General features: G+C 37.2%; 1 protein-coding gene across 1 annotated transcript; it reads left to right on the top strand.

Moving 5' to 3' along the window:
* The first annotated feature begins 7,949 nt into the window (after positions 1–7,949).
* On the top strand, positions 7,950–14,974 carry LOC110856840 (nocturnin). Its single transcript, XM_022105411.2, has 7 exons — positions 7,950–8,500; positions 13,088–13,344; positions 13,409–13,626; positions 13,707–13,913; positions 13,985–14,217; positions 14,284–14,403; positions 14,472–14,974. Exons 1-7 carry the CDS (start codon positions 8,343–8,345, stop codon positions 14,593–14,595), a joined length of 1,317 nt encoding a protein of 438 aa, XP_021961103.1. The 5' UTR covers positions 7,950–8,342; the 3' UTR covers positions 14,596–14,974.
* The last annotated feature ends 53 nt before the right edge of the window (positions 14,975–15,027 follow it).

The following is a 15,027-nucleotide window of genomic DNA, read 5'->3' as shown; positions in this document are numbered from 1 at the left end:
TCCTCTCCTGCAATCTTCCCCCTTGTTTCCGTCGTATTGAGTCAAATGTCACGAATCTTGATGGTTCATCCTCCTCCTCCAAACAAGGAAACAATGCCGACTCCAAATTAACCAACTTTTTTTTTACACTGGGAGAAACTTTTCATTGCTTTCATCTCTCCTGCTTTCTTCTCTGGGTAAAAGTTTTTTGACGCAGTTTGACGCGTTTTCTGACCAGCATTCCTTGAAAAAATTTGATGATTGTAATTTCTACACTATTTTTTTCTTTGTAATAATTAGATTGGTAGAAAAAGGGCAAAGTTCAAGATCAGCATTTTCAAAGAGGTGGCGTATATACAAACGGGGCCAGGCCGGCTACCGCAAATTGCATCTTAGATATTATAATTCTTCATGTTTCTACTACGTCAGTGGAAAACATTGACGCAAATGTATTTTAGAAAACATTTGCATATGAGAAAACCGAGGTAAAAATGTATCTTAACCCGGACTTTGTTGGTCTCGTAATCCTAATTAATTATGCAGAGGCATGCTCACACGTATGTTTTTGTATACAGGGGCACAACTAATAAGCCACATTTTGGTAAAATTTTGTCTAATCCTTTATTATTCCATGTAACGAGTCCGAGTTGGAATTAAGTCAAAATTTATTTGCGCAAAATAAATACGCGAGCATTAATAAAATTATAATTTAACAGGGTGGAGGGATTTATCTAAATAGATAAATAAATCCAGCCAGATTTTGCAATCTCTTTCGCAGAGGACGAATTTTATTCCAGAAGAACAGAAAATCTGTGTCGTTCTACTAAAAGTTGAAGGAAAACCGGGAAAATGTAGTTTTGTGCGAACCAAGCCAGTAATTAGATGAATTGGTCAACCATCTCCTGCGTGCTCCAAGAATGAATATGCTATGGATGTATATGTGCGACTGGCTTTTTTGCAGATTAAGATTTGACTGACACAAATGAAACGATGAGATGATCATGTTTTGAGTTGACAACAACTTATTGATATTTTTCTCTATTTTATGGGGCCACGCCTCTGCCTAGTGTTCCAATCAAGATGGTGGGATGATATGGCGTATCATGAGCGGTTTTTCATACATTTGCACTGTTTTGTGAGGTAATTTCAGTCAGAATGCACAAAAATATTGGATGAGAAGTAGTTTTCAAGAATTTTCGAATGAATTAATCGACACAAAGGTTGAGAGGGTGCAAAGTGCAGAACGTATTTCTTTTGGATAGGTTCATACGAGTCCGGCATTTGCAACAATGTCAATGCCAACGAAATTCGCCATGACGTACATGCAAAATTACTCTACAATGTCAAAAAAGTCCAAGAAATGCTAAATATTCAGCACGTGTGGACCCTGTTAAATTTTTATAGGTGCAATTAAACTAAATTGCCAATTAAGGGTACGCTATCCAATTTTTTGCTTCAGTAAAACCAGTAATGGCAAAACTTTTAAAATTGTTGAATCATTTCCTGGAAATGATTTCCAGTCAAATATAAAGAAAAACTTTATGAAAATCTGCCCTCTTTGAAAGATCAACCTATCCATCCATCCATCCATTCGTCAAGTTATAAATAGCACGGACAAAGTACAACTTGTATCAATGATGCGCTTCACAGTCCTTAAATGTGTCCACCAATCAATTTTTAGTCTAAAAATAGAAATCCATATTAATCTCCATACTTATTAATCGCTGGAGTTATTGGACTGAAATTATCATAATCATTATTTCGTCGATTCATTTAACAACAACAACACGCGCAACGTCGCAGCAAGAGAAGAAGTTAGCACCACAATGCGAAAATGTATCTCATAATGCGCAATGATGTCATTTTAGTCATGAATCTTGCAAAAGATAAATTGCACATGGCTCCAGGACGAATTCTAGAACGAATAATTACATAAATAATATTATTATAATTCTGCAAACAAACAGAGAAATTAAACTACACATGACACGAGATAAACTCTTGCCGGTCGAGTCCACCACGAGAAATCCTGCGAGCATTAATCGACAATGTAATGTTGTCCGTCCATTAATAAGGAAACTTTTATTATCGCGACGCACATAAAATTTTTTGGATTAGCAATTTTGCTAGCAATTTCTTTCATCTTCATTCATTTTCATACAAATCCAGCGAGTCTGGGTGGCATATTTTTTCATAATTTGTGCTGAGCCAAGTAGCAAATCTGTAGTTCACGTCCAGCAGCGTGTAGAGGAGAGATAATCGACATGGGGATCAAACATACGACGACATTGCCTTGAGTTCATCAACAGCAAAGCAAGCAATTGATGACACTGGACTGAAGGTGAGCGACATCCAAGACTCCAATATCCAATCCACGCGATAAGAGGATGCTCATCATTCTGCGCCCGCCGCGACTCAGACACTGAACTTTAATCCCTTTTCATAGAAAATGATTCCTCATCAGCATCTCTGCTTAGACTCCGCACTGCAAGGATTCATTGGTCAAGAGACGGACGAGACTAAAATTGTGTAGATGACGACAATCCGATGAACCCTTAATCGAAACTATTTGAGGGTGGAGCTGCATTAGTGCTTCCTTGTTCTTTAAATTTGGCATCATGTTATTGATGGTCACCTACCTAAAAGAAATGAAATGGTGAGTCTGACTTGACACGATATGACGACTTGGAAATGCATGATCGAAGAAAGAAATCATTACTTGTTATCACTTTGTATGCACTTATTGCTCATTACAGATTAAAGTCTACATGTCAACGTCGTATTTACATCCTATTGCTGGGATGGGATATATTTTCATATCACAATGAACTAGCCGGAATGAACTCGAGTAGTAGGAGCTAAAATTGAGCCAAAAACATGAAATTTACATGTAGCAATGTTCAAGCATCTGTTCCAACTACTGCGTTTCATTCTTTCCCTTAATTTGATACTTTGGCACAGAAGAATACATATCACGGCATGATTTTTTAAGACATGTTCTTGTTCTTTCTTGTTCTCATGCTGTGTCTTTGGCTGGTGTATGTATGATACTTACGTAAGTATACATATGAATGTATTTATGGGTGTGCAACGCTCACGTTCGGAACGCATGCACCAAACAACAACCAAACCCACACACCCCACACACTTTACACACAATTTTAATGGTGGATGTGTCATTAACTAAAATATTAATGTTGGTTGTAGATATTTAAGAAAGCATGTGTATGCAGTCCGGCAGCCGAGTGGGCAAGCCAAGGTGTTGATCTCTGCCCTTAGACTTGCAGTCTTTTTCAGTTTGAAGTGGTATAAATGACCTGAAAATAACGTAACGCCCAAATCATCTATACCCACCCAGCTCTAGATGATGACGACTCGTACATACTGCACCACCAGCAGCACAGATATCATGCAGAATTAGATATTTTACCGATGAGTTTGCATCATTTCTGTTTCATTTTCATTCAGATCGAGTCTCTCATTTCCGTAAAACTCTCTCCCATTTCTTCCAAAGTCTCACTTGCAGATTGAGACAGAAGTTGCCAAAATTTTACAAAATGGTTGAACCCATTCATCAAAAAAGTTTGAATTTGTACAGTTTTACATTTTTTCTCTGTTTTTTGTTCTCCCTGTAAAATTACGAGTATACAAATACACGTTTTTCGTCTTCAATTGGAGTGACTTTCCCAATAAAAGTTCTTCTTCTTGCCAAGTGTTTCTCTCTTTTTTGGTAAAAAAAGCAGTGTAATTCTATCCTACTTCCTGAGGAGTGAGGAAATTTCGCCACCTTTTTTGATCAGCTTATGCGGAGATTTTTACGTGAGCAATAAATTACTTTTTAAATTTTGTGCATTATTTCCTAAGCATTTATTGTAAAAGCAGTATGACATGACACGAGACTTGAGAGATTTGATGGGTTCATAAATGCGAACATTTTATGAGTGTAATAAGAGAGATCATAATTGGAAATAATTAGAGCATCATTAAATAAAATAGTGAGTGATAAATATTACGCTCTGTTTATTACCTGCTTGCTTGCCGGTGATCTCATCTCATTGGGAATTCTGATGCAATTCTCAATTTCTTGAAGTGATCTTTGCATCTAAACGAAAGTGAAACGAAGGTCGCATTTATTAAAAAAATATGCGGGAGGGTTGGATCGCGAATCAGTGCAAAATCATGTAACCAATTATCGAAAGGGTTAAATATAGTAGTAAGTTGAAAGATGAGATCAAGTAAAATTTGCCGAGTTCAGTACGATCTCCGAGTTTCCAGAAGACTTAACCTATTCATTAGTTGCGATTTGTCATGATAATTAAATAACTTTTTCGTGTGAGGCAATCGGCTTATTAAGCGTTAAATATAGTAACAAGTTGAAATACGAGATCAAATAAAATTTTGATGAATTCAGCACGATCTAGATTTCCAGAAACATTTACCTATTCTACAATTTGTCATGATAACTAATTGTTTTTCATGTGAGGCAATCGGTTTATGCCACTCTTCAACTTGTTCTCACATAATTATCATATTTCGTGATTTTTCGTCCTATCGTTAATCTTCTCATCTTCTTCTTAACTTACATCCATACACATGTTTATACACACGTAAATATGCATATTATTTCTTACGTGGTGGAGACGTGGAACGCGAGCGACCTTACTTTTTGGACTGTAAACTTACCTCCACAAATTGCCTCATTTTACAACGAGTAGGAAGTAATTCCTCCAAGTTATAAATTATACCCGAACTTATTTCCGGTGTGAGTGATCTTTTTGATGGTCATTCACGTACAATAACAAACATCCATCCATACGTGCAACTCGTCATGATTATGATAAATATTTATTGATTGTTACTTCGTTACTTATTAGTTCAATTCTTATTCCTCCTCCACGGCCATGGCCTCAATCACCTATATTTTACTTTCAATTGGCACATGAAGGCAACCTTTAACACGACAAAGTCTCTATTTATTATGCATTCTTCTCCTTCTTTTTTCTGGTCCATATAGACGACGGAAAATTACTTGGGACAAGTATTAAATTCCAAAACCTATTGTTAATAACGGATGTAAGAGCCAGTTAAATCTTACCTTTTCTTCTTCCTTCCTTCCTTCCGTGCTCTTTTTATGCAGCGTTTTTTTCTTACCATCGTTGCTTAAAGGTCAGCCAAAAGATGGAATAATTATCATCATCATCACCATAACCATGACGTGATTTAGTCTGGTCTGCTCCAGTCGAGTCCAGCAGCAGTTCTGTAAGTTTATTTACATACTTAAATACTATGTGTATTTAAGTATTTGCGCGTAATTAAACCAGGAACGGTAATAGTTAACGGTCTCAGAACAATAATTATTGACAATACCGCAGCCTCCGTTATAATACACACATTGAGAGTGTGAGACCTTGTTGAAGGTCAGCTATTTTTGTGCGTTGCATTGAACTGAACATCAAAAATGGTTTCGCTTTTTTATTACTTGTTGCCATTCCCGTTAACAAAATGGCACACACAATGGGAAGGATAAGAGGGTAATTATCTGTATCTATGATACAGCAAGCATTTATTGGCTCGGGAACGGTAGGATACTTGTTACTTGTGCCAAATTGGTAGAAGAAGCCATTGCCATGCCACGAGAGTCACATTGTCTCCTCGGATAAGATCAAGATCACGGATTTTGTATTTATTTTATGACCGAAATAGCAGTATTTCTTCATCAATGATACATAGCCTAGTTGGTAAATGGGATGATCTAGCTGATGACATTCAACATGGAAGAATTGTTATTATTATGTATGATCATCAACTTTGTCCATATTCGTGACAGTATCGATAACCGAAAGAGCAAGACAAACATGAACTTATTTTCATTTTACCTTGAACTAGTTCATGTCAATATTTGGACTTTGTTCAATTCTTCATGAGATTTACTTAGGTTGAGTAAATATGGGAATAATACTCAATAATAAATCAACCAGACTGGACATTGTCTTGAATTTAGGATATAAATATATTGAAATTTCGTGAAATGAAAGCAAACATGAGGACTGCACGCAATAATGTCATTCGATTCGATGATAGATAAGAGCTGTTTATTAGCTTTCTTTTCTTGCGACCATCGTCAAGTTAATGGATGGAACCACGCTGCTGTGCCATGATCGCCACAAATCACCTCCGAATAATTGGGTGATTTAATATAATGCGTCAATACCTGATGATTATTATGTATTTTGTTATTGTTCCAATTAATATAGATGGCCGATCGGTTAAACGGCCAATTTTCTAGGCTGCCTAATTCACAACAAATACATAGTTAATAAAATGAAAGGAAAACAAACAAAAATTAGCAAAAAAATGATGAACGTTGTTGTTATTGCTTCCTCGTTCCTCCAGGAATATTCCTTCTCGACTCGTGTTTGGTAATCACTCGGCTCGCGATGATGAGGGCACGATTACGTAAAAAAAACTCTCTGAATGTCAGTCTGACGACATGTCCAAAGAGCCGTAGACAGGGTGACGCCGATGTAAATGCATGAGTTGGAGTTTCATTGAAAACTGGTTTCTGGAAATGTATTTTTTTTTTGCAAAATTTCATAATTTTATCAGCATCATTATAAATTAGTGTCAAAAATAATTCCAAAATTTATTCCACATCATCTCGTACGTCAAACCAATTTAGCCATGATCTAATTATGTATCTTAAGACGCACTTAACGAAACATGCTTATATGAAAACTGTACAGAACTGGATCACATTGATGACGTACCTACTGCTTCATGTTTACGGACACGAACGGATCGAGAGTGAGTGAGTTCATGGAAATATTAATGGAAATTTTGTTGACACAATTTTGTTTACTTTTTAGTTAGTTATACCTACGTCAACAAAATTAATTGTATCAAATCTAAAGGCTACGTGGTGTGGTGAATCATCCACACAAAAAAACGTAAATGGCACAAGGAGACGTTCAAAACAGTTGTAAACAAAATACTCCAGGTGTCCAAACTTCAAGTACCGTTAGCATTTTTTCTGTACACACGCAACTCCTGACCGAAACAGTTACATTTCTTTGTTTATAAGCTGTATCTACATAATTTAGAATCTGATCATCATCATCATCTTGATTACGTTACTCCTCTGAACAATGATGACGTTGTTGTTCTTGTTAACGAGCTGCATACAGAGTTGTCCTAATTTCAGAGGGGATAAAAAAAACGTCACAGGATACAGCACATTGCTGTTTTATGTGTGTAAAGTGCATGCATGCAGACTTATTCAGCGTATGTATGTACATATGCAAATGCATATTTATTTACAATGGGTATGCATTTCTATCTACCAAATTTGCAGTATATCATTAGAATGCTTTACACGATTTACTACAGACAGATCTCACCTCAATTCTTCTAACGTGGTCTGGTCACTGATCAAATTATGAATGTGCAGTGAGACCTTTTCATGTCTCATCATCAACCTCTCCTTGCCGTCAATTAGGACTCGTCAATTAGAACCGTAAGATGAATTGTGTGCTGTTGCAGTAAAAAAAAATATTGGTGCATCTTTTAACGACCGACGACGATGAACTGTATTATACGGTGCATTCATGCATATGTATGTTTCATACAAAGCATTGGCGATCTGGTTCTTCATCCTGTTCAGTCAGATAGGCCTAAATCATCCAATAAGTCATTTTACTACTACATATATGCAACACAGAGAGGTGAATATGTTTAAATATGCATATCGTACATAGAATCATGACGGTCAACATACATACAAAGTCAGTAGGCTTGAACTGACTCTGTGTTCTTAAGTAATTGCTCATATTGGCCGAAGATGAAGATATGATGATGATGATACGATTATTATACTAACAAGAAAGCAGAAGAAGACGGCATATGAACATATCATCCTCTTCTTCTTGGCATTATTAAACACTGCATGCACACACACTTTAGTTTCGTTGTTGTGATGCTGCATAATAATGAAATCTCGGCTCACACAAACTCTCAGTTGTGCACATAGAACATTCACACAGATTACGAACTGACAATATAATATCGTTCCACCAAATTATCTAGAATACATTTAGCACTAATCACACGAAAGAAGAAGACGACGACGAGAGGACCTTCACTTTTAAAAGGATTGTAGCAACCGATGCAAGTCAGTCTCATCGTGGAAGTCTGCCATTAAACACGACAACTTAAAAGTCAGTCAGTCAGTCAGTCAGGTCACCCTCGTAAAACCGTGCGTCTTGTTTATTTAGACAGTTGTGCCAATCCCGAAAAATCTCAGTTTTTTAACGAGTTTTTGAGACTTGGAGATTTTTCAAAGTCGAATTCTTGAGTAAGGTTTGAAAATGGAGACGTTATCGCCGCAAGTGCACAGCTGGGGGGACGCGGGTGGTCGCGTGCTTAAGCAGGACGTGCAGGAAACGTTCGCGCTCGCTGAGCGACGCGCAAAGGAGGGAAAACCCCCGGCCACACCTCCAAAGCAGATCCTTCAGTATCTCGTGAGGTAATTTTTCTCGAATTTCCCCTCCGTTCCGTGAGATCTTGTAGAAAAATTAGCCGATGAATAATACATCGCATGAGATTTTACTACTGTAAGAAATGATAATTTTGGCATGTGCATAGTCTCAAATACTTTGGTTATGGGTAGTTGCAACTTTTGGTAAGTCTCATCTGCCTAGAAATGAAGCACACGACACGGACAGTGAATTTTTATTTGCATCCGTTGCAAACTTTTAGTTAGATTTATATATATAGCAAGTCCGGCTTTCTTCAATTTCCATTTTTATGTGTTATCTCACTCAACAAATAAGCTTTTGGTGGTTGTACATACATAGCTCGTAAAAAAACTTGTTGACGAGGCTCCTCAGTTCTTGGTTAAGTGTTTTTTAGGTTTATATAAGCCTAGAATAATGGTTGGTAATATCATCACAAGCAAAATCAACACGTTCCAGTAGCAGCAGCAGTTTGACTTTTTGTGCCTGGTACTGGCTGGCATGTTACAATTTATATCGTGGGAACCAGTTTTTGAGGGAAATTGCCCGTGATCGGTTGTGCCTGGAACTTGACACTCGTTCAGTAGTCTCATCCTCAGTGCGAGTGCAGTGGTACCGTCGGCCAGGCCTTGCTTCATCATCGCATCAGAATTTGTAAGCATTAATCAAATCCGTGCATAATTATTCATCTGATAAAATGTCAAGTGTCAATTTGTTGTGAGATACATATCGCGATAAGTAAATGGCGTCATCCTCCACATTCATTGAGTCATACGCGTCACTTATCGGTAGTACAGCAGTATAGGGCAGACAGTGGTGGTGGTTGGTGTATAAATAGACGAGTCACAAGTGTAAAAACAAGAAATGTCACACAAATGTGACAATGGGACATAAATATTTCTCTAATGTGACCATGACTATAGAGCTTGACACATATTTTGGAAAACGGCTGCTACTGCTGCTACTGCTGTACTGAAAGAGATTAACCTCTTATCTTCTAAGTGAATTGTTAAAGATAATCCGTTGCTGACTAATTATACATCAGCTTAAAATATATTTATCACTAAGATACTTTAGGATGCTTTAAATTGGAGACGAATACTAAAATTAGAGGCATGCCCTTGCCGTCTGGGTTAATTATAATGAAACAAACCCGAAAACCGGAATTTTTAAACAATCGAATTTTATGGGTTTATTTAGAATTTGACCATAATTACCATAATTTGTAGTTAAAAACCTCAAAATCATCATGCAATATCACAAATATAAATACTGAAAACTGCATGAAAAACATGAAGACGCTCTAAAACATCACAAATCATTTCTTATGGAATTTTTCGAAACAAGTTATTTCGCCCTTTACACATAACCACACCTTGCAGTCATCACAAAAATATTTTGTTGCCTTTCTTTGCTTATTCTGTGTGCATAGCTTGCAATTTGACCTTTTATTTTTCCCATTGTCATCTTGAAGAGTTTGAGGATAATGTGGACTCGATTTGGCCTTTTGAGCGTTGGGGCACTTGGGACGACGTCCTTTGGTACTTCGTTCAAGTTGATTCTCGTCAAGCATACTGTTCACTAAACTGAGAAGATATGCCTTGTAACCGTTTTTCGTTATTTGAGAATTGAAGTGGCCAGCAATTACAAAAGAGTTGTAGATGCAAATATCGAGAAGATGAAATGCGTATTTACGATACCATTTCTTTGTCTTCCTCAGAGTCTGATATGGTCGAATGATGGCGTCCATATTATCCACAGATCCCATCGTTTTATTATACACAAGGACACTTGCTGGCTTGAACCTTTGGTTTGCAGGGTTTCTTGACTCACATTCTTCCATTCGATGTTCTATGAAAGTATTTAACATCATAACCTCTTTTCGATCTCCCCACCTTTCGAGTAAGAGATCCCCATCCGAGAATGTTTCGATTTCTCCAGATTTTAAAGTTGTTGGCTTTTTTGTTACGGGATCATTAAATTTTGGCATGAATTTTCTAGTCCTCCGGACAGTGCCTAATACGAATACACGCTTCCTAACTAAAACTTTTGCCAAAGTAGGGGACTGAAAATAATTGTCAAGGATAAGGCGATGATTTTTTCCAAAGTATGCTTTTTATAAGAAAGTCAGAGCGATGGCACCTCCAAAGCCATATTTTGTAATCCAAGACCGATCATGAATTGTAGTGGTCTTCCCTTGATATGGAATAATGTCCAATACATAGCGATGTTGTGAATCCATGAGAAAAAATGATTCGATGCCAAACCTCCCTCTTTTCTTTGAATTGTACTGCCGGATGCTCAGTCTTCCTTTGTATGGCATCAACTCTTCATCCAGTGTTAAAAATTCTCCAGGATTCACAAAATTCTTAAAATTGGCCAAAATTCTTGACAAAATTGATCCAAGCTTGTGAAACCTGTCTGTCTGATTCAATTCAGGGTCTTCCAGATTCACAAAATGAAGGGCACGCAGAATTTGTAAAAACCTATTCATTTTCAAGATTAACACTTGAGTACAACTGTAGCAGTATTTTAAGTATGCACCTATCTCTACTCATGGAGTCGCCAAACGAATACGTTGCAATCAACGAGTTAGTGCTCCAATAATCCTGAAGCGTTGGTTTTCGAACGACTCCCATTAGAATATTAAGTGCGAAAAAAACCCAGAACTCCTGAACTGATAAATTTGTCCACTTGGGAATATTTGTCTGCCTGGCATAGAGGTTGGTTTGATAAATTATTTCCTGAATTATTTCTTCTGTTAAAAATCTACGAAGTATAAAATATGGCGATGATGCATCGTTGACCTCCGGGTCTCGCACAAAGACGCTCTCTTGAAAATCTTCCGCCTCTGGGAAGAAATATTCGTGATCGCCATCCCATTCAATTCCATCCTAAAAATTAAAAAATTAGCACAATCGGTGGCACGCATATGTACGTTAAGTACAACGTACTGTTTCAATCAGGGGCTCCTCATCCTCTTCATCCACCGCTTCGAACTCCAAAATGGCTTCGTCGTCGATATTTTCCTCGCCCATCTCATATTGTGTCTCCAAATAAGTTTCTTCGACCCATGAAGGAGTATGCAATTGAGGATGTTCATCCACAATCTCTTCAGATTGTGTGAAAATAATTTGGGACATTTTCAAGCAATAGCACCAAAAAATATGCGAAATTAAATTGCGAAATTCTCGAATTTGCAAAAAAATATGACTTCGCATTTATGTGTATTTCGAGGTCAACGGAAAATTCAATTATTACACAAATGTGTGTATTTCGTCGTCAACGGAAAATAAAATACTACACAAATGTGTGTATTTCGTCGTCAACGGAAAATAAAATACTACACAAATGTGTGTATTTCGTCGTCAACGGAAAATAAAACACTACACAAATGTGTGTATTTCGTCGTCAACGGAAAATTAAATACTACACAAATGTGTGTACTTCGCCGTGAACGGTAAATATAATACTACACACATGTGTGTACTTCGTCGTCAAGAGGTTAATGAACTGGATCTGGTCTGGTCATTATTATTATCTGTCTGGTTTATAACTGGAGGACGGAGTGTTGCCTGTGTCCCATCGTGGTTGTATTCAATTCAGGTTAGTATACGGTACATAAATACGGTTGAATCTGCCTGCACAAAATTTCACGTCATCGTCATAAAATGCATTGCAAATGCATATTTACATAATCTGTCACTTTTGCATATTTGCATTACTAAGCACATCAAGTCTCTCTCATGTCATATTGGTTTTGTGTATTTGAGTATACAATAACGACGTTCATAGTACAATAATGTGCATTTTATCCAGTAGCGGAAATCATGATGCTTGCCATTAGACATTCCGTGCGAAAAATTGCTGAACCGGTGAAAAATGTGTTCAAAACGACCAGGTAGACTAAACATGAGATTTTCGTGCTTTTTGTGTATGTAAAAATGTGTGTAATGTGTTAAAGGTTGAAAGTTGAGCAGCTTTTTAAATCAAAGCTTTTATTGTTTTGTCTCAATTTGTTCAACTGGTCTTAAAATATTGTTGGGAGTTAATTTTACGAGCGATGTGCTTTCAGTTGGATTGCTTGCAGATTTTTTATTATGTAGAAATGATAACACATATTTAGTTCTGCAAATCAGGCTAGTACATATCATTTTAGTAGTTGCTTTATTTTTGACTTTGTTTTTGAGCTTGATTTTAATGTCGTTAAAACAAGTTTTTATTAGCATGATGATAACTCGCCCAATCCATAGCTTAATATTTTATTAGCTGTCAGAGAACAAATTAGCGCAGTGAAATTGTGATAATTATGAAATTTGTTGATTCGCATTCAAATACAAGCGAGCTTCCAAGAATGAAATATGCCGAGGTTATTGTTCCTTGTTATTTGTTCAATGTCAAATATTTCTATTGTCAATTAGAAACTATGTCAAAAATGGTGCGATTTTTATGGGAGGAAGAAAGATAACAATTTTTTATCGCTCCTGCTTATTGGACTCATTTCATTATGAACAAACTTTGCATGGGGAATAAGAAGAGAATTACGATTTATCAAGTGGACAATTTTTACTGAATAATTTTTTTTCCAAATTTTCTAGGATGGGAAGTTTCACATCGGTCCCCGCAGTTCGGGAGGACGTGCAAGATGCCGATTTCGAAGTGGGATCTATCGCCAGTAGAGACTCGCTTCTTAACCGCTGCATCGGAGAACTTCCCCCCGGTCCTGGTCTGATAACGAGAAATTTCGTTGTTTTCAAGTCACGAGAAAACAAGGCTGAAAATTTTGATGGTGCTAAATCATTATTATCATCTCCTCGTTCAATGTTGGGGGATAAGTCTCACCCCGTCATACCTGGTAGGCAATACACATAAATTATGGCGTCAGTCCCTCATTTATGACATAATATCCTATGTTACAGAGAATCCGACAGTATCATCGTCATCATCGATACCTCACATTCCTCCCCAGAAGTCGGACACGTTTAGAATTTTAACCTGGAATATCTTAGCCCAAGCGTTGGCCGTCGAGCACGACAACTTTGTCGGATTACCGGATGGAACACTGAACTGGACCGAGAGACGTCTCAGGATTTTGCATGAAATCCTCCTCTACAATCCGGACGTTATATGTCTTCAGGTAAGTTTTAAGAAATGTTTACTGATTCCAGAACATACATATATCAAAATTTACTAAAATATAATTTCCCCGCACTACAGGAAGTAGACCACTTTAATTTCCTCAACAAATGTCTCGTTCCTCTCGGTTATCGGGGCGTGTTCTGTTCAAAGCCTGACTCTCCGTGCATCTATCTTCGCAACAATAACGGTCCAGACGGCTGCGCGTTGTTCTATCGGAAAGAAAAATTCGACTTGATGGTCGCTTCGAGTCGGGTTTTAGAAATTTGGAGAGTTCAATCCAATCAGGTAAAAAAGTGATTTTTACGAAGACTTCCACAAGAAATCCATCTCACTAATAAAAAACTGTTTGTATGCAGGTCTGCATCTTTGCCCAACTTTCCGTTCGAGCAACAGGTCAACAATTCTGCGTGGCGACGACACATCTTAAAGCCCGTCAAGGAGCTCTTTTAGCAACCATGAGGAACGAACAGGGGAAAGACGTCTCAAGTTATTTGACCGCTTGTGGTGGGGGTGGGTCCAAACCGCTAGTTTTATGTGGTGACTTTAACGCTGTGCCATCTGAAGCAGTGATTTCCACGATTAAATCAAGGTGAGAATTTGATTCGTGATTACATTATTTGCCCAAGGAGGGAAACTAATTGAATAAAAATTACAGACTTTCGGTGGAAAGTGCGTATTCAAAGCTTTACAATAACGATGAAGCACCATACACGACTTGGAAGGTTCGAGGTGATGGCGAATATTGTCACACGTTGGATTACATTTTCCACAACAAGTATGCAAAATTAGACATAAAGTAATGAGGAATACAGTAAGTTAACTAATGAACAATTATCTTTTTAGACATCTCGACGTGGAATCGGTGCTTCTTCTCCCCACGGAGGAACAAGTTGGTCCCAGCCGATTGCCTAATTTGAGATATGCATCGGATCACATAGCTATCGCCTGTGATTTAAGAATTAAGTAGATAACCTTACCTCTCGTACATACATATCCTTCCAGTAAAAATTTAGTTTTTGTATAATCTGATGCAATTTACTTGAATTTTTAACCTGTAAATATTTTACCTTTTACTTTTTTAACTCCAGCCAGGTTAGTAATAATAATGCTGTGATAATGCATCTCGTATTTTTAACTTTTAACTTTTAGTCGAGTCAGCAACAACAAATGTTCCCTATTTCTAATTTTAGCCATAATATTTAAAACATGAATGATTAATTTCATGATGATAGGATTTTTGTCAGCAAGTATGTGTCCTAATTAGTAAACATAATTTGTGCTTAGTAATAATAAGACTGTATCAGTCAAGTGTACATATAAGGAATTAAATGATTTTAGAAGATGATGATTCGTGAAAATGAGTTGCCTTATTTATCCGAATAGAGTTTTTCCTAATTTC

This window comes from Folsomia candida, unplaced genomic scaffold (genome assembly GCF_002217175.1).
Source record: "Folsomia candida strain VU population unplaced genomic scaffold, ASM221717v1 Fcan01_Sc017, whole genome shotgun sequence".
Lineage (NCBI taxonomy): Eukaryota > Metazoa > Arthropoda > Collembola > Entomobryomorpha > Isotomidae > Folsomia > Folsomia candida.
This window is presented reverse-complemented; position numbering and strand designations above follow the sequence as displayed.

Excerpts from the sequence above, each read along its gene's own strand:
- LOC110856840 (XM_022105411.2), top strand. The coding sequence starts at position 8,343 with ATGGAGACGTTATCGCCGCAAGTGCACAGCTGGGGGGACGCGGGTGGT. Across the intron at positions 13,345-13,408 it reads GTCTCACCCCGTCATACCTG|AGAATCCGACAGTATCATCG; the intron begins GTAGGCAATACA and ends CCTATGTTACAG. Across the intron at positions 13,914-13,984 it reads GGAGAGTTCAATCCAATCAG|GTCTGCATCTTTGCCCAACT; the intron begins GTAAAAAAGTGA and ends GTTTGTATGCAG.